The 20,523-nt window shown below is 36.5% G+C and overlaps 2 protein-coding genes across 2 annotated transcripts in view; both read left to right on the top strand.

The window, feature by feature from the left end:
- Positions 1-1,701: 1,701 nt before the first annotated feature.
- On the top strand, positions 1,702-19,591 carry kif15 (kinesin family member 15). The gene is made up of 35 exons (XM_038286258.1): positions 1,702-1,882; positions 2,107-2,137; positions 3,799-3,985; positions 4,078-4,154; positions 4,263-4,300; positions 4,379-4,476; positions 5,520-5,699; positions 5,840-6,049; positions 6,135-6,260; positions 6,341-6,463; positions 6,547-6,682; positions 8,492-8,583; positions 8,656-8,865; positions 9,038-9,215; positions 9,300-9,435; positions 10,781-10,922; positions 11,513-11,677; positions 11,752-11,880; positions 11,961-12,066; positions 12,147-12,312; positions 12,390-12,540; positions 12,634-12,719; positions 12,817-12,895; positions 12,998-13,084; positions 13,167-13,271; positions 13,357-13,479; positions 15,774-15,920; positions 16,011-16,103; positions 16,225-16,389; positions 16,546-16,646; positions 16,738-16,804; positions 16,880-16,917; positions 17,011-17,143; positions 19,111-19,242; positions 19,341-19,591. Exons 1-35 carry the CDS (start codon positions 1,864-1,866, stop codon positions 19,413-19,415), a joined length of 4,131 nt encoding a protein of 1,376 aa, XP_038142186.1. The 5' UTR covers positions 1,702-1,863; the 3' UTR covers positions 19,416-19,591.
- A 402-nt stretch (positions 19,592-19,993) lies between these two features.
- The window catches only part of tdrd9 (tudor domain containing 9), a 57,436-nt gene continuing 56,906 nt past the window's right edge, over positions 19,994-20,523 (top strand). Inside the window, exon 1 of the mRNA XM_038286181.1 lies at positions 19,994-20,295. Within this exon, the coding sequence (XP_038142109.1) occupies positions 20,177-20,295 (119 nt within the window). The 5' untranslated portion in view covers positions 19,994-20,176. The remainder of the gene's footprint in view (positions 20,296-20,523) is intronic.

Genomic DNA, 20,523 nt, shown 5'->3' with positions numbered 1-20,523 from the left:
CGTTCTTTATTTGCTTATTTAAGAAGCTTGATATTAAACGCTTTGCTGATTTCCTAAATAGTCTACAGTTATTCCTCCGTTTCATATAGTATTTTTTAGTAACTTAGTAAGTAAAGAATAGCATAGAATAGAATAGAAAATCTCTTTATTGTTCCATAATGGGGAAATTCTGGTGTTTACAGCAGCAGAAGGATTATAGAATTTTTTTTTTTTTCACACAAATGTGGACCTTAGAAAAGTGTATAAGAATAACATAATAGTAAAGAGATAAAAAATAAACAAAATATTGTACTGTAAAGTGTTTTAACAAAATTAATACTGTGCATGTGGAGAATAAATAACCAATATACAGCTATGGACATTTTTACAGTAGTGGACATGTGAAAATAGTAGCAACATCAGAGATGTGCAAAATGACAGCGGCATGGTATTTAACTGACTTATATAGAAGCTGTGTGAATGTAACAACTTATTGAGGTTGCTGGGAACAGTGGTAGTTATAAAGTCTTCCAGCTGCTGGAAGGAAGGATCTGTGATCATGCTCCCTGGTGCATTTAGGGTGCAGCAGTCTGTCACTGAAGGAGCTCTCCAGTTCTGCAACAGCTTCATGCATGGGGTGGGAGACATTTTCCAGCAGAGATGTTAATATATTTCTACAAAATATGTAAAGAACTTAATTAATTTAGAGGAGAATTTTTGAACAAGACCTTAAGGACTTATTAGAGTCATCACTTTTATGGGAGCTATTGTTGGTAATCATTCTGCTGAGCAGCAAAATGTCTCAAAACAACATTCAAAACTAACATCTCTGCACTGTAAAACAGATAATAAACAAAAACCAGGTGGTCTACTTGAATAGGATGGATTCCTGGACTATGTGGTTTTATTCTCTTATTCATCCGTTTATTCTGCACTTCTTATTTCTTCAGCTGTTGAAAGTTATGTTGCCTCCCTTTATGGGTCTCTTGATCATTCTTCTTTCTTTAAAAGCTTTCAGTCTTGTCGTATTTTTAATCCCTAATATTTTGCCAAAGAAAGCAGAAATGCTCTCTTTTACGTTTACTTTCCATTGTGATCTACAACGTACAAAGATTTAGAAAAAAGGGAGAATTTATCAAAATTTGAAATTTAAGATCTTTTATTGAATTCTCTCTCCTCTTTGTTTTTGTCTTGTTTATTTTTCCACTCCACACTCTGATGTGTCAAAACTAATACAGAACTCCGCGAACTCTCTTGTTGTACGGCAACCGAGAGGGGACACACCTCCTTTCACATATCAGTAAAGAACGGGCTGTTACAATATAAAGATATATATCGTAGTATATATTATTTCTTTTTGGCAAATTAATGTTTATTTAAAGGGCTATAAAAGGCTGTGACAAAGCATTTGATTCGTTTTTCTATTTGACACAAAATCAGGAAGCAGCTGGAGGAACAAGGCTTTAGAGTGCAAAGTCCAAATAAAATAAAAACAATAAATAAATAAAATCTATCTTATTTATCCATTTATTTATTTATTTTCCCCTGAAAGTCCATAAAAGCAAAAGCTATCAGACATTTATTAATCTAACCTTTTAGGATGGTGTGCCTGTTTGAAATGGTACTTTTTTTTTTATGTTTGAGCAGTTCCCCGCTTTTTTCCAGTAGGTGGCTGTAGTGATCCTCAAACTTGTTTGTCAACCAACATTGTACAATAGAAAGAAGAAGAAGAAGGAGGAGGAGGAGGAAAAAGGGGAAACAACCGCCCGCCAAATTTAAAGGATGTAAACAATGTTAGCAAAGCCCTTTTAATAGCGCTGTTCATGATATTTGAAATTTGAAGCAATTTTTTTAGTTGTGTGGGTTTCTTAGCGTTTTGCTGCCATGAGCTCCAGTGGAAAAGGTAAGATTGGTGTCTGAACGGACTTAAAACGCCGATAATACTTATCCTCTTTGGTGGTATCTTGGATTAAAGCGAAGTGCGTATTAAAACTACAAACAGAAAACCTTCAATGTTTGCTTATTTCTGGAAGTTTAGTAGTCATGCATTTTAATCCGTCGCAGGATGTTGATTTTGAAAAAGCTGTGAAAGAAGTATTTAATCTGACCGACCTCTTCTTCTTTCAGGACCTGGAGATGTAACTCTTCTTGCTGCTAGGTAATACACGTTGAGGTCACTACTTAGATAAATCTTGTATAAATCTGTGTATTTTTTTACATATCTGACTGAGACAGTAAATAAACTCAGATGTAGTCGGTTTAGCTGCAGTACCAAGGTTAAACAAGGCTATAAAACCTCTAAACGACTTCCTTTGTATCAAACTAATCAAGATTCTTCACTCTTCATAAATACACCAGGCAAATGATTTGGTTTGATTTAAAATATCTGAAACCCAGTCTTCACATTTTAACAGCTATTTTATTTTAGAACAAAATAAAATAGTAAAATAAACAAAACATTTATTTGCATCCCTCAGCCACGTTATCGGGTTCTGAATGATTTTATGCATTTGGATTAAGTTATTATACGGCGATTCCGTAAAAGTTTAAAAAACAATCCACTGGACTTGGTTTCCTAGTCCAGTGGATTGTTTTTTAAACTTTTACGGAATGACTATGATCCGGATGACTGAGAATCTTCATCAGCATTATAAGGTGATTACTGAGAGCTTACTATCCATATTGACATGTTACTGCCACACAGTTGCTACAAATATAACAGCTGCACCCCTATGTCAAGTCTTTCTGGGATGTGATGCAGTTGTTCTTGAAAGTCCTCTTAAAGGAAATTATGGATTCACACTAGTAATTCAAACACTGAAAAAAGTAGTAATAAATTCCTAAATAAAAATTTATCAAAATGAAATATCGAATTTTTGTAAAAACAAAAATAATTCTAAAAAACAACATTCGCGCAACTTTACAGAAAACACCCCATTTATATATATTTTATGTATATAAATTCTTTTTAAAGGACATTCTTCTTCCAGAGGATTATATAGATTACAAAGAGTTGAAGCAAGATGCCATTTAAGATAAAAATATGACAATATAAAAAGAGTGTATGTAGTACAAAAGAGCATTAAAAAAGTTGTAATGTCCTGGAATGTGTTTCCTTTAGATATATAAATATCTCAGGGTTTCCGCAGATCATAAAAAATCAGTAAAGGTCATTAAATTATTAGTTTTTAAAATTAAGGCCTTATTTGGCATTAAAATTAATTAAATGTGATTATCATGGAATTTAAAATGCTTTACTAATAAAAGAAAAACGTTTATAAAAACAATTTCGTCAGATATATTAGATATAACTAATAGACCTGCTTCCTGTTGATCGTAAAGCAGCATGTTCGAAAAAGAATTTCGAGGCAAAGTAAAAGCTAGAGAATGGGAAAATGCTAATTTCAACAAAAGTGCCTGTAAAATGAGGAATTAAAAAGTAGTAAATTATAGTTATTCATTCCTGTAAAAATCCTGTATCTGAACAGTAGAGAGCTAAGGAAAGACTCCACAGTAGTTGGTTTGATTATTGCAGTTGCACTGCACTTTATGTTTTTGAGTCACTATCACTTTAGTCCTTTTCAGTTTATTTTACTGGCAGCTATTTTTTTTCTATCTTAAAAGGCGAGGTAAGTAAATAGTTCCAGTTTGTTAAATTGGTTCAGTTGAGAATGAATGATTCTGATAACAGATGATTATCATCAGATATTAATTCTTTAAAATTACAATCAGAACCATACTGTTTTGGTCTTTCACTAAACCGTGCTCCATCTGCTGCTTAGCCTTCATTATTCCGTGTGTCATTTTCTTGCCTTGTAGCGGAGACAGCGATTCTATTAAAGTCTTTGTACGAGTGCGACCTCTGACCAAGGGAACCGGGCTAACAACTGATGGAGACCAGAGTCTGTGTCTGAATGTCAGCTCACCCAACACCATCCGTCTGCTCTCTAAACCAGAACCACGGACCTTCACCTATGACCATGTCGCAGATATGGACACGTCTCAGGTTTAATGCTGTTAATAATAATCTGCAGTTGTTTCTATTTATTAGAAATTAACATGTCAGAGAATAATATTTGTCCTTCACTTCTGCAACAGGATGCTGTTTTTAACAGTGTGGCCAAAAATATTGTTGAGTCTTGCATGAATGGATATAATGGTACTATATTTGCCTAGTAAGTACAGCATAATTGTATGTTATGAAACAAAATATAACCTAACTATTGTTCTTCATATGAAGCAACAGCTCGTTTGCTAATGAGATTCTGATTTTGTCTTTGCAGTGGACAAACGGGCTCAGGGAAAACATTCACCATGCTTGGTGAGTATTCGCTGCTGCTGCCGTTTGTACTGAAGCTCTAACAGAACCAAAGTCACGCCGATTCCCTTCTGGCTGCAGGTCCGTCTGAGCTGGACAACTTCACAGACGAGCTGAGGGGGGTCATCCCTCGAAGTTTTGAGTACCTGTTTTTCCTCATTGGCAGGGAAGTGGAAAAGGTGAGCGGTAAAAACACAAGCTTGCACAAGCTCTCCTTTTATTTCTGCTTTTTTGGTCACACTTAGATACTTCAAGTATCCAAGATTATCAGAGGGATTAGAAAAAGCACTTTTAGAAGATAATTTCATTTATTAAAGAAAAAATTTAAAGTTTTAAACCAAATGACCAATGCTAATGCTAACACTATTGGAATCTGGCTATAGTATGGCCTGCATAAGGTCATGCAAATGCACCTCAATTGGTTTCATAAAGTCAAAACTCTAACTAGGCCGTCCTGAACCCTTTTGTTTTCTTCAAGTCATTCGGAGATGGACTTAATGGTGCTCTCTAGATGATTGTCCTACTGGAAAACCCAAAGATGTTTTAGCTTCAGGTCATGAATATATATTGAAATATTCTCTTTTACCACTTTCTACTATTCAGCAGAATTAATGCTCTTTCTTTAAAGTGAGCTATGATGTGTTTCTTTTTGAGAACGTTTAGCTTGCTTAATCCTATCAGACAGTTACATTAGAAAAAATATGGTTTCATTTAAGATATTCTTTTCTACTACTTATTAAAAAGAAATACTTTTGACATTAAAGGTTTTAATGTCGTCCCCCCACCCCAAAAAAAGACCACTAAGGGTAAATTTTGGGTGTAACACAGAAGTCAATAACCTAAACAGTTGGTGTCAGTAGCAAAATATAATTGATTTTAAGTCAGCAGGAGGTAAATCACAGGAGACAGCAAACACAGGGGCGCTTTAAGCCTCAGGGTCTCCAAGGCGAAATGAACAAACAAAACGCCATCCCCTTTTTAGTTATAAAATAAAACTCTTTCTAATGTTTGACATCTCTAGTATGAAGCTCTTTATGGGGTAGCTGATGAGCTCCTACATATTGCACCTAAGGCAGCCAGGAAGAACTGAAACACCAAAAGAGAGCTCTCAATGAAGAGAGCCCCTAGAAGTCAGTGACCGTAACATAAGTAAAAAAAAAACAGCCTGGTTGTGTCTACTCATAGCAATACTGCTTGTTTTTTTCCTTTTCCACTAAAACAGTCTGGACTGTCCAAGAGTTTCCTCTGCAAATGTTCCTTTATTGAGATCTACAACGAGCAGATTTATGACCTGCTGGATTCAGCTTCTGCCAGTCTTTTCCTCCGGGAGAACATTAAGAAAGGAGTGTTTGTTGAAGGAGCTGTTGAGAAGTTTGTGAACTCAGCAGCTGAAGCCTATCAGGTAGGAAATGTCAAAGTAGCAACTATAATCGGGTTACACCCAGGTCTAAGCTTTTAAAGCTTTAATAATATCTTGTTTTATTAGTGAGGAAGGATTAATTGGCTCCCTTTAAAAATGTCTTTGCTTCGTTAACCCTGCAGGTGCTCTCTACTGGCTGGCGCAACCGGCGTGTGGCCTCCACCTCCATGAACCGCGAGTCTTCCAGATCTCATGCGGTGTTCACCATGATCGTTGAGTCCAAGGAGTCCCTCAACGACGTGGTGAACATCAGAAGGTCCCAGCTGAACCTGGTGGATCTGGCTGGATCTGAGAGACAGAAGGACACTCACACAGAGGGGTCCAGACTCAAGGTACAGCTTTCGGGCTAATTGCATTCCTTTGCATTATTTTCTTTAATCTGTTTTTATAATTAAAGTTGCTGCACCTCTCCTGCAGGAGGCCAGCAGCATCAATCGCTCCCTCATGTGTCTGGGTCAGGTCATCATGGCCCTGGTGGATGTGTCCAACGGAAAGAGCCGACACATCTGCTACAGGGAATCTAAACTCACCTTCTTGCTCAAGGTGAGAGTTTGTAGTGTTGTGTTTTGTTTAATTAAACAGGATAACATCTGCATAACACTTTAAAAAATATATTATTTCAGGATTCTCTTGGGGGAAATGCAAAGACCTACATTATAGCTAATGTGCATCCAGGCTCCAAGTGTTTTGGAGAAACGTTGTCCACGTTGCAGTTTGCTCAGAGAGCAAAGCTGATCAAGAACAAGGTGTGTCTTCATACGTTGTCTCATTGTTCGGCAGACTTTGGGGACTTTACAAAAAACCTTTGTATGGATTCTTGTTACTGTAGGCTGTCATCAATGAGGACACGCAGGGCAATGTGAAGCAGCTGCAGGCAGAAGTGAAGAAGCTGAAGGAGCAGCTGGCTCAGGCTCTGACCTCTTCAGGAGGAGACTCTGCACCAGGAGGACCTCAGCCTCTCATGGGTAACATCACAAAGATATGTCATGACATTCATCAACAGGAAGTTCATAAACACTAATAAAAACAATACAGAATAAGGAAATCAGATTAGTGACTAAAAAAAAAAAACATCTAGAAGATTTACTAAATCAATAAAAAAATAACAATATCTTCTTGATCATATGGATGTTTGATATTCTCTGTATTTTGCACAGGCATCTCCCATCAGTGAGAGACCTGCACAAAAACGCTTACTGAGTCTGGTTAGGGATTTAAAGAGGCCTCAAGAAAAGTTGAATCAGACATGTTGTTCTGAGCTGCTCTATTTTAAACCAGATTTATGGGATAGAATGAACAAATAAGCCTCTCAGGCTCATTAAATGTAAAAAGATAAAAAAAAAAAAATAAGGCCTGTAAATTGTCTTTTTGAAAATTGTGATTTTTTTTTCACAGTTTACACATTTTTAATGCAGGCATTTTCTGTGCTGTAAATTTACAAAAACAACATAGCTTTTTTGTTTGCATGGGAAAAAATATAAATATTTCCTGAGATATGAAAGTTACTGTAAGGCTCAGCAGGTCAGAGAGATGAAATACATGCATGGGTGGCAGGCGTGAGGTAATAAGCGGCCGGATTGCTTCCTCCTGACAGCCATGGTGCGACTGCAGGGAGGCGCTTCGGAGGCAAGCGGAGAGAAATGCAGAAAGGAGGGGAGGAAGTTCTAGTAAATGCAGTGGGAGACGGAGATAAGCCAGCTTCCTGAGGCTCGTTATGGTGCATGTGAGTGCATGGCAGGAGGAGAAAATAAAGAACCCTCAGGGACGAAGGGCTGCACCGACCTCATCCAACAGCTTTATTCTACTTAGGGGTGTGCAAAATAATCGTCATGACGATGCATCGCGATTCTAATTGTTGTGATCTACTGCATCTTGACGCAAAGTATCGATTCTTAATTTAAAAAATTAATAAATATAATACATGAACGGTTGCCGCACATCCGCCAAAAACAAGTGGAATACAGCTTCCAGTTAGTAGAAGTCGCTGCGGATGTGTTGGCGCCCGCTGCCTTGTGTCACAAGCATTTCCGTCCGAGGGATACTGCGACGAGTCATTCATAAACAAAACACGGAGGAGACTGAGAAAAATCGCCCGGCTCCATCACATTTCAAGTCAGATGTTTGGATGCATTTTGGGTTTAAAAACAAAGAAGGTAAAAAGGGATTTGATATGACGCACGTAATTTGCAAAAGGGGAAATGTCATACATTTGAATGTTTTCATTTCAGTGGTTTAAAGGACCACTGAGGCCATGTAAACGGCACTTATTATCCCTATGTTGTTATTTCAAGTTTTATAAATCCTAAGCACTTTTTGTCAGTGTGTCCACTCCAGTAATAGTAATATTTCTGTCCAGTATTTGTTTTCATGGCAGTACCTCCAAAAGTTGTTTCAATAGATACAGCTATGTATGAATTCAGTTGCTTTCAGTTATGTATCAATTGAAGACACCACCCAGATCAGACGCAGCCAGTCAGCCACTGGTAATGGCTGTATTTTTTTCTAATCAGTGAAAATATTGCGATGCATCGCAATATTTCAAGTATCACGATGCATCGTGATAGAATCGCATCGTGGCATGTGAACCGTGATTTGAATCGAATCGGGACTTCTTTGGCAATACCCAACCCCTAATTCTACTAATTCCACCAAAATGAGTTTTTTTTTTTTTTTTTTTTTTTTTTTTTTTTTTAGGTATTTTTGAACATTTATACATTGGTCAATGAAACAAGTGTGTGATGCTGTCTAACTCGGTTCTGTATGACTCCTGCCAGGTCTGCCTGGGGAAAACCAACAGGATAGTTTTTATAAGGGGAAGTATATGGCTGCGTTGCGTCTGTGGAAAAAACAAAACGAGGAGAAGAAGGTGAGGGGATCTGAAGTTACTCTGGGAAGCAGTTGGACTGTGAGTACTAAGGAATCTATTTACTATTTATAGATCCTGCTCAAGAAGGTGGCTCATCTTGAGGAGGCCTGGACCCAAAAAGACAAGTTCATCCACTCTAACAGAATGATCATCAGGTTTAGAGAAGATCACATCACCCGTCTGGAGAAGAAGCTGAAGGCAGGACAAAGCTCGCTGTCTGACGTCGAGTCCCAGACTTTGATTGACCAGCTGAAAAAAGAGATCAAGCTCTTGGGTGATCAGGTAAAAAGAAGACCTGCTGTTGACTCTTTTTTTCTGGAAAGAGGGAAAAATTAAATCGGGTTATTTCAAATTTTCTAGGTTTGGATTTGAGGAATTGAGGGAAAGGAGCATATTTCTTTTATGTCATAACCTGAAGGACTGTTGCTTTATTTTTTATTTTTTTGTTTTTAAGGTGGAACATCATCCAAAGATGACTCGATACGCAGCAGAAAATTACAATCTCAGAGAGGAGAACAGGCTGCTGCGTTCTCTGGAATCCGTGATTAAAGTTGAAGAAATGTCCACCCAAGTTGCAGCAGAGTTGGAGGAGGCCTTCCAGAAGGCGCTGGAATCTGAAACACTCACAGAAGGTGAGACTGTTGGCATCCAGCATCTGTAAAAAGTCAATAAATGTTCTCTTTTAGTTTTAATAATCCCCTGCTGCTGTTCCACAGTTTCCATGCCCTCCTCAGCTTCCACTGCCACAGATTCTGCAGCCACAATTGAAAAGCTGAATGCAAAACTGCTGCAGAAACAGTCAGACCTCACAGCCGCCCTGCAGGCTTTTGAGGAGTATAAAGACATCACAAAGTAAGGAGGGTGTTATTTTTAATTAGGACAATTATTTATATACATTTTAACTGTATACTGAAAACACATGAAACATACAAACAAGATTATTCATAAAACTTGGAAAAACTCAATGCATCACAAAAAAAATATAAACTATAAAACTTTATTGAAACATTTATATGACTAATGGCTGCAATTCAAAGATAGCACTAAGGTTTCCCACTGATATGGACTGAGAAATGATATATGAACGCATAAAAACACCTTGACATTAAGGTTTTAACATGAATATATACTGGAGTCGTGATTAAACCACATGGGGAAAAGATAGATGAGTAAATGGAAGATGAAGGAATAGACGCACAACTTAAGATGTCCGTGATGTATAAATCAGATTTGTGTCATTTATCAAACTGCCTTCACATTTAATGCTTTTATTATAACATTTAGGGGCAGAATGCTAAATATAAATGTTAAATGGATGTAATATTTAGATATTACATCCAACTATATACGTCAAATCTGTTTCTACATTCTATATCTATTAATAAATATCATATTTGTTTCTAACTCTTAAATTTACATACAAATCTTAAATTCATAGCTTGTATCAAAAAGTTATATTGAACTGTATATCTTAAATCACAATATGTATCCTAAATCTTAAGCGAAGTACATATCTTAGGTACAAAATCAAAAATAAATACATAAAAAAAAAAAAAATATATATATATATATATATATAATTTTTCTTTTTTTTAAATATTTTATTTACAATTTTGGAATAATTATGCTCTAAGTGTGTTATTCTGTCAGATAAAGGCATATTCTAGAGTCTCTATAATTCCATTAATGATTAATCGATTATTATATCAGTTGACGATTATTTCAATAATTTTTAAATCCAATTATTTGTTTCAGCCCTATTACTAGTAGGTATTTCCGTGGTCTGCCATTTAATTCTGTAGTTTTCACCAGTTTCTGGCAATACTAATTTTAAGTTGGAATTTGTAAAAACATTATCCATTTTCTCTGCAGTTCTGACATTTGGTCAAATTGTAAAAACTGTCTAGCTTGCGGTGAAAGCTAAATTATCGCTTTTCATCCCTATGCCTTGTGCAGCAGAATGAAGTCAGAAAATGTCATGTTTTTCTGCTTCGTGTTTCATATCTTCATCAAACAAAATAAGATCAGCTTCATACAGTATTGCATTTCCTGGTTTCACCTACAAGATAAGATTTCCCTCAGATTTTAAATTTGGTTTGTCATTGATATCCAGAACTCTGCTATTTCCAGAATTCTACCCTTAACACGCTTCCTTTTGTTTTGAATACTGTCTGAATGCTTATTTTCTCTGTTTTAGGAGACAGCTTTCTCAGCTGGAGTCTGACAAAAGGTACCTGGAGAAATCCAACAAGCACCTGGAAAACATTTTGGAAGCCACTCATGCATACAAGAAACAGGAAGTCTCTGAGCTGAACAGAATTCATGTTGAAACTATAAAGGTGGGTCTGTCACAGCTGAAAACAAATGATGACTGATGATGAAATGATGATGAAGAGATGACTATGGTTAAGTTCAGAACAGGAAGGCAAGCATTGGAGCCTGGGAAAACTGTCCCGACTGCGAAGTATGCAAAAATATTTTGTAAAAACTCTGAAAAGGTTTCAGTTTAGACATAAAATTAATGTACAAACAATTTACTTTCAGAATAAAGGAGATGTTTTGGTTACTAAGCAAAGCCTTGATCTCAGTCCCACAGAAACGTGAGCAAAGCTGAGTAGTTTCTGATCATCTGTCGACTTTGCCAGGACTCCTGCAAACAGCAACAGATCGACCCAAAATATTTGACTTATTTTGTACAGGTTGAGAAGCTTTGCTACCTAATGAGGCTATTTAAGGAAGATTCCGATATAAAAAAAGAAAATTAAAGAAAAGAAAATTTGGAATTTAGCAAACATAAATAATTCTGGTAATCACTGCTGACATTCCCAACAGGAAGCATTTAGTCTGATTTCATGTTTGACAATGAGAGAAAGGAGAGAAATATTAAATAACCTGAATTCAAGGGTATCATTAAATATCTTTTTACCAGATTCTCACCACACCCACTAAAGGATATAACCTGCGCTCCCGGCTCACGGCGTTCTCCAGTCCAGAACATCTGAACGGAATTGACAACGATGGAGACATCTCGTCTGAGCAGCCTCCATCAGACATGAGGGAGATGGCTCTGACAGAAGAGCTGCGTCAAGTGCAGGTGCACTAATGTGGACTGACTTGGACATTGGACATTCAGAGTCCCTGCTTTGACCTTCCATTTTTCTCTTCCAGGTTAAAGTGAGTCGCGTTCAAACACAGCTGAACGAAGAGGAGAGGAATAACAGCAAGTTGTTGCAGCAAATTGCAAAGCTAGAGGAGCAGATTGCTGTGATTTCCCAGGAGTCAGATCAAAAGGAGGCGGTAAGTTTATCCCACCTGAAGTTATTTATAGATATGTTTTTGGGACTCCTCCCAGTAAGTCGTTGTTACATCGTTTACAGCAACTTATTGCAGAAAGAACCAATAGGAACAAAGATCAGCTCATCTTTCAGGAAACTGTCAGCAGCCTGCAGCAGAGCCTTCAGACTGAACAACAGGCTGCAGAAGGTGAGGCTCTGAGGCCTCTTTGTGAACCTCTGTGTGAAGCTCTGCTTTGAACTTAGCTTGAGATGCTTTCTGATTTATAGTTCTGAGGAGTGAGATCCAAGATCTACGGTTGGTCCTGCAGTCTTCAGACAAGGAGCTGGCCTTGGTGAAGAACAAGCTCAGAGACACTCAGCATGAGCATCAGGAGGAGATGAGTCGGATCTCCAGCAACCTGATCAGCACACAGCTCCAACTTGACAAAGTCCAGTAAGCAGAGGTTCAACATGCCCTCTGATCTCACGTATTTACAGTATGTGCTAAGATCCTCTGCATCCTTGTTCTAGGCTGGAGTGGGAGCAGCTTTTGGAGCAGAACAGAAATCTGCAGGACTCCTTCGACCAGCTGCAAGCTGAGGCCAAGTTTGAGGCTGATCAGGCACAACAGGAACTGGTGGACAGGCAGAGGGAGGTCGACCAGCTGAAAGCGGAGGTCTTGGTAATAGAACCCTTCCACTTTACACTTATCCCTCTGAACTGCAGCCACTGTTTTATTTCTGGCTCTAAGTTTTTTTCCCCTTTTTCTCTGCAGCGTTTAAACAATTTGTTGCAAGCTGAGCAGGAGCGCATAAACAGTCTAATGACACAGCTGAGAGAAAACAAAGAGAGCACGTCAAAGTGAGCTAGCCACACATTATAAAGACTCTTCCACTGCACTAAAGTTGTCAGCATTTGATATAATTCAAAAGCATGACGGATGTTTCCTTTACTTCAGGGAGCTTGTTGAAACCATGGAGCAGAACTCACAGCTCCGAAAACAAGGCTCAGATTTAACTCTACAAAATCAACAACTGGTTGGTCAAAGTGATGTTCTGCAGCTCTGCAAGCTTAACAAATCCGCTTAATGATTATTCATTCTTGTAACTGATTCTTATTGTCTTGACTTTGTCTTTTAGTCATCCAAGCTTGCTGAAATGGAGCAGAATCTGACTTCTGCCAACGTAAAGATTGCCAGCTTGGAGCAGAAGATTAAACATGACAAAGTAAACCAGGTTCTGATGTTTGCTAAATCTGACCTCCGTTTGTCTGTCTCACGTCAGAATAACACTGTGTGCTCTTCATCAGGACGTTCTGTTAGACCTCATGAACCAAACCAGAGATCTTCGTGCTGAGCTGAGCCACAAGGAGGAGAGCATCATCCATCTGTCTGGAGACATTAAAGACATCACCGTAATCCTCCCTATTTTAAGCTTCTATCAGTTTCATACCGTCCCACTGCTTTATTATAATAATCTAATAATGCAATGTGTTCTAGGCCAAGTATAATGCTGCCTGTGCGGAAAGAGACAACATAAGAGGGCAAAACCAGAAGCTGGACGCTGAAATCGCTGATATAAAAGAAACTATGCAGCGAAAGATGTTGTCCAACAAAATAGAGGTAACATGCTGAGATTATCATCTGTTATTTTAATTTGCTTGCAGCAGTCTTCAGCCCAGAAACGTGAGTTTAAGGACACATTTCGCTCCTCTGATGAGGCATCTATTTTTCCCAATCATGTCTACACCACGACTTTAAATGGAGACAAAAGATATCTGGAGATTGTCATAAGATGCAATTTTCATGGCTCTGAAGCTGGTTGAATACACATCAGAGTATTTCAGAGAGTGGATGATCCTATTCTCTAGGACTCGATAGGTATTGTTTCCCACCACATTGTTATTAGTGAGCATCCCCTCAAAATTCAGGCTGTTCCTAAAGTAAACAGCCGTACTTTATTGTTCTTACTTGATTGATTGATTGACCTAATTGATCTCACAATGGAGAAATTTACTCATTAAATTGGCTCAAATAGTCAAAAAGAAGAAGAAGGTGCCGAAGCAACAAAAGATGCGTGGGGATATATATAAAGTGCGTGTGTGTGTATATATATATATATATATATATATATATATATATATATATATATATATATATATATATATATATATATATATATATATATATACACACACTCCTGATCAAAATCTTAAGACCAGTCAAAAAATTGCAAGAATTTGCACTATTGGATCTTAAGAAGGTTTAAAGTAGCGCTTCACAAGGTTAAAGGAAAAAATCAGTGCAAGAGACAAGAACTTTTGAGCAGGGAATTTTCTGAAAACTGCATTTACACTCAAACATTATTTTTTCAGGTGATTAAAAGTTTTAGAACATAGTCTTTAAAAGCCAAAAGCTGTGCAAAAATCTGGATTCCATTTCATTTTCTGTCAAGTCTTTACACTGTCAAGACCTCCTGATGGCAAAAGCAAAAAAGCTCACTGACTTTGAACGTGGTAGGATTGTACAGCTGCATAAGCAAGGCCTCTCACAACGTGCGATCGCTGCTGAGGTTGGATGCAGTAAGACAGTCATTTTGCATTTTTAAAATCATCCTGAGGGTTATGGAACAAAAAAGTCAAGTGGTAGACCCAAAAAAATTTCACCAGCTCTGAGCCGCAGGATCCGATTGGCTGTCCGTCAAGACACAGGACGATCCTCTACCCAGCAACGTATAATTACTGCTTCCATTTACTCACAGCCTAGTCCTCTCTTTCTTCAAACTGTGGTGTGCGTTCCTTCCATTTCTCCTCTTTGAGCTGATACAGACATACAGCTGATCCCCATGACCAATCAGTGAACACCAGTGAACAATAGTTTGTCATATTGTGACCCTGTTCAGCCATACTGCAGAGCAGGTACAGACAGAAAAATCATGCACCGGGCAAAACATGCTAAGATAGGCAAAGTCTAGGCAAGTCAGTAGAAAAGTGGATTAAGGTTTGGGGTTATAGGTCCCAAAGAAATAAATAATTTTTACAAATAGAAGTTTTATTATTAACACAAAATGTTGCGCCATGCTCATTGCTCACTTTTGCAAAGCATTTTAACATTTAATAGTTTAAATGGTTCTTTATCATAAAAATGATGTCATGTGTGTTTGGTTTGTTTTTCTTGTACAAATGACCTTTCAGCTATCCCACTGTCTAAAGTCAGCGTTTTATTTCAAAAATAATTTTCTGAAACTTCTTTGTTTTATTCATATACAATTTCACTTTATCGTCATTTCAATTCTGACATCTTTAATTTCCCTTTCACCTTGTTAAAAAAAGCTTAACCTAAAAGGTGATATCTAAGTTATATAGAATTACATAGAATTTTCTATGTGATTTTTTTTTGTTTTTTTTTAATTAGTGCAAGTTTCTGACTTTGCCATTCATAAAGGCCTAAAATGGCAAGGAGTGTGAATATATGTGCAATAAGAACATATTGGAGTCTATACATGATTAAATTTGAGAGATTTATTCTTTATTTAGGATCTCTTCTTACTACTGTGCTTATTCTCACCCTTTGAATTTATGTCACTACTTAAGATTGAAGAGCATTTTTTTTTATATCTTACCATGTAAAAACTGCTATGCAAAGTAAGTATAGGAAGCTCAATAACTGATAACTCAGTTTTGCTTTTTTACTTTCTGTATGTCTGTAAATGAACCACTGTGTCGACAGGCAGCCTGTTAGTCATTTTATTTTACAACCATTTCCACGAATGTGCAATTTTTAACCTGCACCAAAACTTTTTACTTTCTCCAAACATATAGCCTTAAAGTTTTCGAAGCTAATGTTCATTCATTTTCACTTTTTTATTCCTATGTAATGCTCACTTATTTCTTATTGCTTTTGTCTTTTTCCTGTAGGTTGAGGTGTTGCAGGAGGAGATGACTTATGCGACCGAGGAGGTTGAGCGACTCATGAAGGTCTGTGATGAGCAGCAAAGCCTCCTCCATGCAACACAAGAGCAGGCAGCACAAAAGGATTTCATCATAAAAAATCTAGAGCTGAAGGTACAGTTTTTAGCCCCTTTTTATTACAGGACAATATAATAAAGGACTTGAAATAAGAATTGATGGAAAACAAAATGTTTGTCATATCAGGTGCAACAACAGCAGGAGGCTGTTGAGAAAACTGTCAGAAATGGAGAATATAGACCCACTGAGCCGACTGTCACACCCAAATCAGTAAATCGGGTAACACCTCTTTTCTTTTTGGTTAATTGAAACATATTATTCTGTTTGAATGATCACAAACCAGCCCCATTTTAAATGCATTCATGTATCCAAATTTTCTATTGCTTTTCTTGGGTTTCAGACTCCTTGTGGTTTCGGCAGCTTTAACAGAGATCTAAACGAGGTGTTGGAGAGCCAAGAGCGAGAGCTGGAGAACAGACGTTCCTCCATGATGACCATGGAGGTTCTTCTAGCCGAGCTGAACTCTGAGAGGAGCGCCAAAAACGAGGAGATTCGCAGGCTCAAGGTTTACCTAGTGAAAATGTTCTGATTTAAAAAAGTATATTAGCCTTTCTTTCTGCTTCAGACAAAAGAAGAAACTTTATTTATTTGGCAATGCAAATATTTCGAAATATATCTTGGTTGAATCTAATCCACATTTATATTTGTGCATTTTTTTTAGGAGGAGCTTAGGGATAAAGAAATCGTTTTAAAGGAGATCCAGAGTTTGCTCGAGTTTTACACCAAGGACAACCAGCTCTCTGAGACTGGAGACAATAATAGGTTGGCTGTCTTCATGTGAATACATAACACCATTCCACCAGCTATTATTCATGAAATTTGTGAAGACAATAAACATTTTCTTTGTTTTCAGTAAGGAGTTAGGCGAAGCTCTTAGGCAGACTGTGCTGAAAGAGCTGCAGGAGGAGAGAGCAGAAAAGGTTTGAATCTGGTCCTTTGCTAATCTCTGTTCACTCATATTAAGGTTGTATTTTTAACACGCCTTCTTGTTCCAGAACCAAATACTGCAGATGCTGTCTGCTGCTCAAAGAAAGTAAGGACAGGGTCATTTTTTTTATCTTCTTAACTAGTTCTTATTTATTTTTTATGTTACGTTATGTTACGGCCATGTTTTTTTGTGCCACAGACTGCAGGAGCAGGAAACCTCTTTTGCTCAGTCACAGACCTGTATTCAGGAATTAACCACTGAGTTGAGAAACCGCTGTTTGGAGCTGAGAGAAGTAAACCAGAGGGTGCATGATGAGGAGAAGCTATTACAGGTAGGAAATGGCTTAGTATTTATAAAAAGAGACATTTCATGACACTCATATAATTATTGACACCCATCCTTTGTGCAACCTCATTTTTGTGTGTATTGTGTTTTAGAATTTCAAAACATCTGCTAAACTACCAGGCTTTAACATTTTTGATTACCTCAACAGCTGAAAACTTCATATTATTATTTTATAGGACTTTTTAAATTAATTGTCACTGTCTTTAATGAAACTTAGACTGTAGATTACACGTTATAGTCCTATCCCTTAAGATTTGGATTTCTTTGTATTAATTTCCCATTATTAATCAGTGAAGGTCCCATTAAAGAAGAAAGATCAAGACAGTTTTTTGTCTATAATTGTTCAGATTTGTGATGATTTCAGACTAGTGGTTTTGACATTTTAAGATCTACAAAATTATTTAGCCATGGTTATAAAAAGGCAGATTTCTCAGCACTCGAGAAAAAAAGTACATGTTTTGCATTTTATCATCACAACAAACATCTGTATAAATGAGGCCTTTAGCTAATTTTGTTGTACTTGCAAAAGACTGGTTGTCATTTTCAGCTAAAGCAACTTTTTTTTTTTTTTTTGCATGGTTTCAGTAGATGTTGGCAGATTTTTTTTTTCTACTGCCTTTTAAATGGAAATCCCTTTGTTTTTATTGGGACACAAAATTATGCTCTTGTCAACACCCGATGCTTTTGCTATAGTTGTGTAACCTACAAGCTAAAAAGCCAGTCATTAAAATAAATGTATGTAAATATTTTAGTGTTTGTTTATCTTCTTAATTGTTCTATAATTATATATACAGTTTTTTTTTTTGTAGTAAAGCTACTTACATACTTTAGGGACATTCTTTTTTTTTTTTTTACAGCGTTTTTATTGTCATTACACTGTCAAAAGCCAAAGCAACTAAATTAACTTTCTGTCTTTAACCAGGAGCAGGAGCAGTGGGCTGCCATTGTGCAGCACCCGGGGAGCAGTGGGGGGTTAAGGGTCTTTGCTCAGGGACCCACAGTGGAAGTCTGGGATTGGGGCTGGAACTCAGAACTTCATTATTCAAAGCTCTATGCCCTAACCACTAGGCCACAATTCCCCATTCATTTTTGATTAATTCTTCTTCTTCTCAACTTCTTTTTAAACTTGTACCTATGATCCTATATTACTCATGGAATTATGTATTATAATATTTCATAGACTGCTTAGAAAAATGTATGCCAAATGGGCATACTGTAAAAAATCATTAGGTATAATATTATATTTATATTAGGTAGGTACATTAGGTATAATATTATATTTATAATATAATATTGTATTAGATCGGTCCTCAAAGGAGAAGAAAAGCAATTTACCCGTGATATCTGATATTTAAAGTATGTGTTGTTTCCAAATTATTTTTTTAAAGGGGGGTTTCTGCCGCAAAAGATGTGAAATTATGCCATATTGGGCAAGAAACAAAAACAATAATTGGATTACTTATTACCATGTATTTTTCTTATAGCTTTACAAATAGTTTTGATAAATTATCCAGCTTGACATGAGTGTAAGATTAATGCCTAAGTGATGTTAGTGTAATTAATTTTTTTTCCTTCATTATAAATTCCTCCAGTTTAACCCAACAGCCTCTCTTTCATGTATTTTTGTAACCCCAGGTCAAAACAGTGAATTGAACATAATATAATACGGTAGATAGGGTGGGGGCATCAAATTGATTCTATCTTGTTCTATAGTCAGAAATGTTCGATTTTTAAAGAATGATTCCAGCTGTTTTTATTATCTGCTGTTTTATACAAAGCTGAGTAATATTATCTAAACTACATGTTAATTGCTTCATCACCTCTTAAAATATTGCTATTCTTGTTTTTTATTGCTGTGACTGAAGATTTTTTTTTTTAATCAATATGCAATTTTCTCTTCTTTTTGAGTACTTCGATAAGACTGTTTTTTTTTTTTTTTTTTGTTTCTGACAGGAGAATGAGCTGCTGCGTAAGCAAAACGAAAAACTCTCTGAGGAGAACGGAAAACTTGTCGGACACAAGAACCACAAACAGAGGATCGAATATCTAGTCAAACTGAAAAAAGACAATACTAGACTGCAGGAGGTAAGATTTGTTGTGATCAAACTATTTTGTTTTTTTGTGGTCTGATGAAAGTCTAAATGCATCAGATTAATGATTATGCCCTGCTTTTTGTTTTAAAGGAAAATCAAAAACTCAGAACTGAGATCAACCTAATGCGGGATGGCAATGGGATCCCAACGCTCGACATTGAATGACATCTCATCTGTGCCGAAAATTATCAACAAATTTTACTTGTAAATTTTTGTTTACTATTTTGATATCAGTTGCTCTCTTATTCCATTATTTTTAGATATAAAGCCAGTACATTTGAAAACAGTGAAATTGTGTTTTTGTGTTTTGGTACTGAATAAATTTATTTTACTGCCTCCTGCATGGTTAGCTTTGACTTTGATCTTAATTTAATTATATATATATATATGTATATATATATATATGTATATATGTATATATACATATGTATATGTATATATATATGTATATATACATATGTATATGTATATATATATATGTATATATACATATGTATATGTATATATATATGTATATATACATATATGTATATGTATATATATATGTGTATATATATATATATGTATATATATGTGTGTATATATATATATATATATACACATACATGTGTGTATATATATATATACACATACATATATACACACGTATATATATATATATACACGTGTGTATATAATTTTTTTTTTAAACAAAAAACTCATTTGGATATCATATATGAGTGTTAGATTTTTTTTTTTAAACTTGTGAGAACAAAAAATACCTAATATCTTTAACAGAAATAACCCCTCACAGCTCTGTTTTTGCTGGAAACTTTCAACTGTTCTATGCTTGGAGGGTCGGTTGCCTAGCAACTTCAATTTTGCGACCAGTTCCCACTGCGTGCCTTTATTGGTTCAGGGCAAGTGGTGTAAAGGTGACCTTCGCCATGAAGCACTCTATAACAGGTGAACAAATATCCAAGTGGTTCACATCAGGGAACGCATTTACCTCACCGAATCGGAAATATGAGAGCAAAACCGAATGTGCTTCACCGACAGAGAGCAGGTGAGGAAAATGAGGGGGAAAAAAACGGCCATGGAACATTTTAGCTAATTGATGCTAAATTGACAAGCTAGCTAGACACCTAGTCTGGCCCTGAAATTTGGAAAGCTTTATTAGGGAAGGGATTAGAATATGTTCAGTGTTAAATTGTATTTTAAATTTATTTAACCTTGAAATCCAGTTTAATGCAAATATATCTCGTTGCTTGTAAACCGTTGATGGTAAGAGATG

The sequence above is a fragment of the Cyprinodon tularosa genome, unplaced genomic scaffold (assembly GCF_016077235.1).
Source record: "Cyprinodon tularosa strain WSP-4 unplaced genomic scaffold, ASM1607723v1 ctg222, whole genome shotgun sequence".
NCBI lineage: Eukaryota > Metazoa > Chordata > Actinopteri > Cyprinodontiformes > Cyprinodontidae > Cyprinodon > Cyprinodon tularosa.
This window is presented reverse-complemented; position numbering and strand designations above follow the sequence as displayed.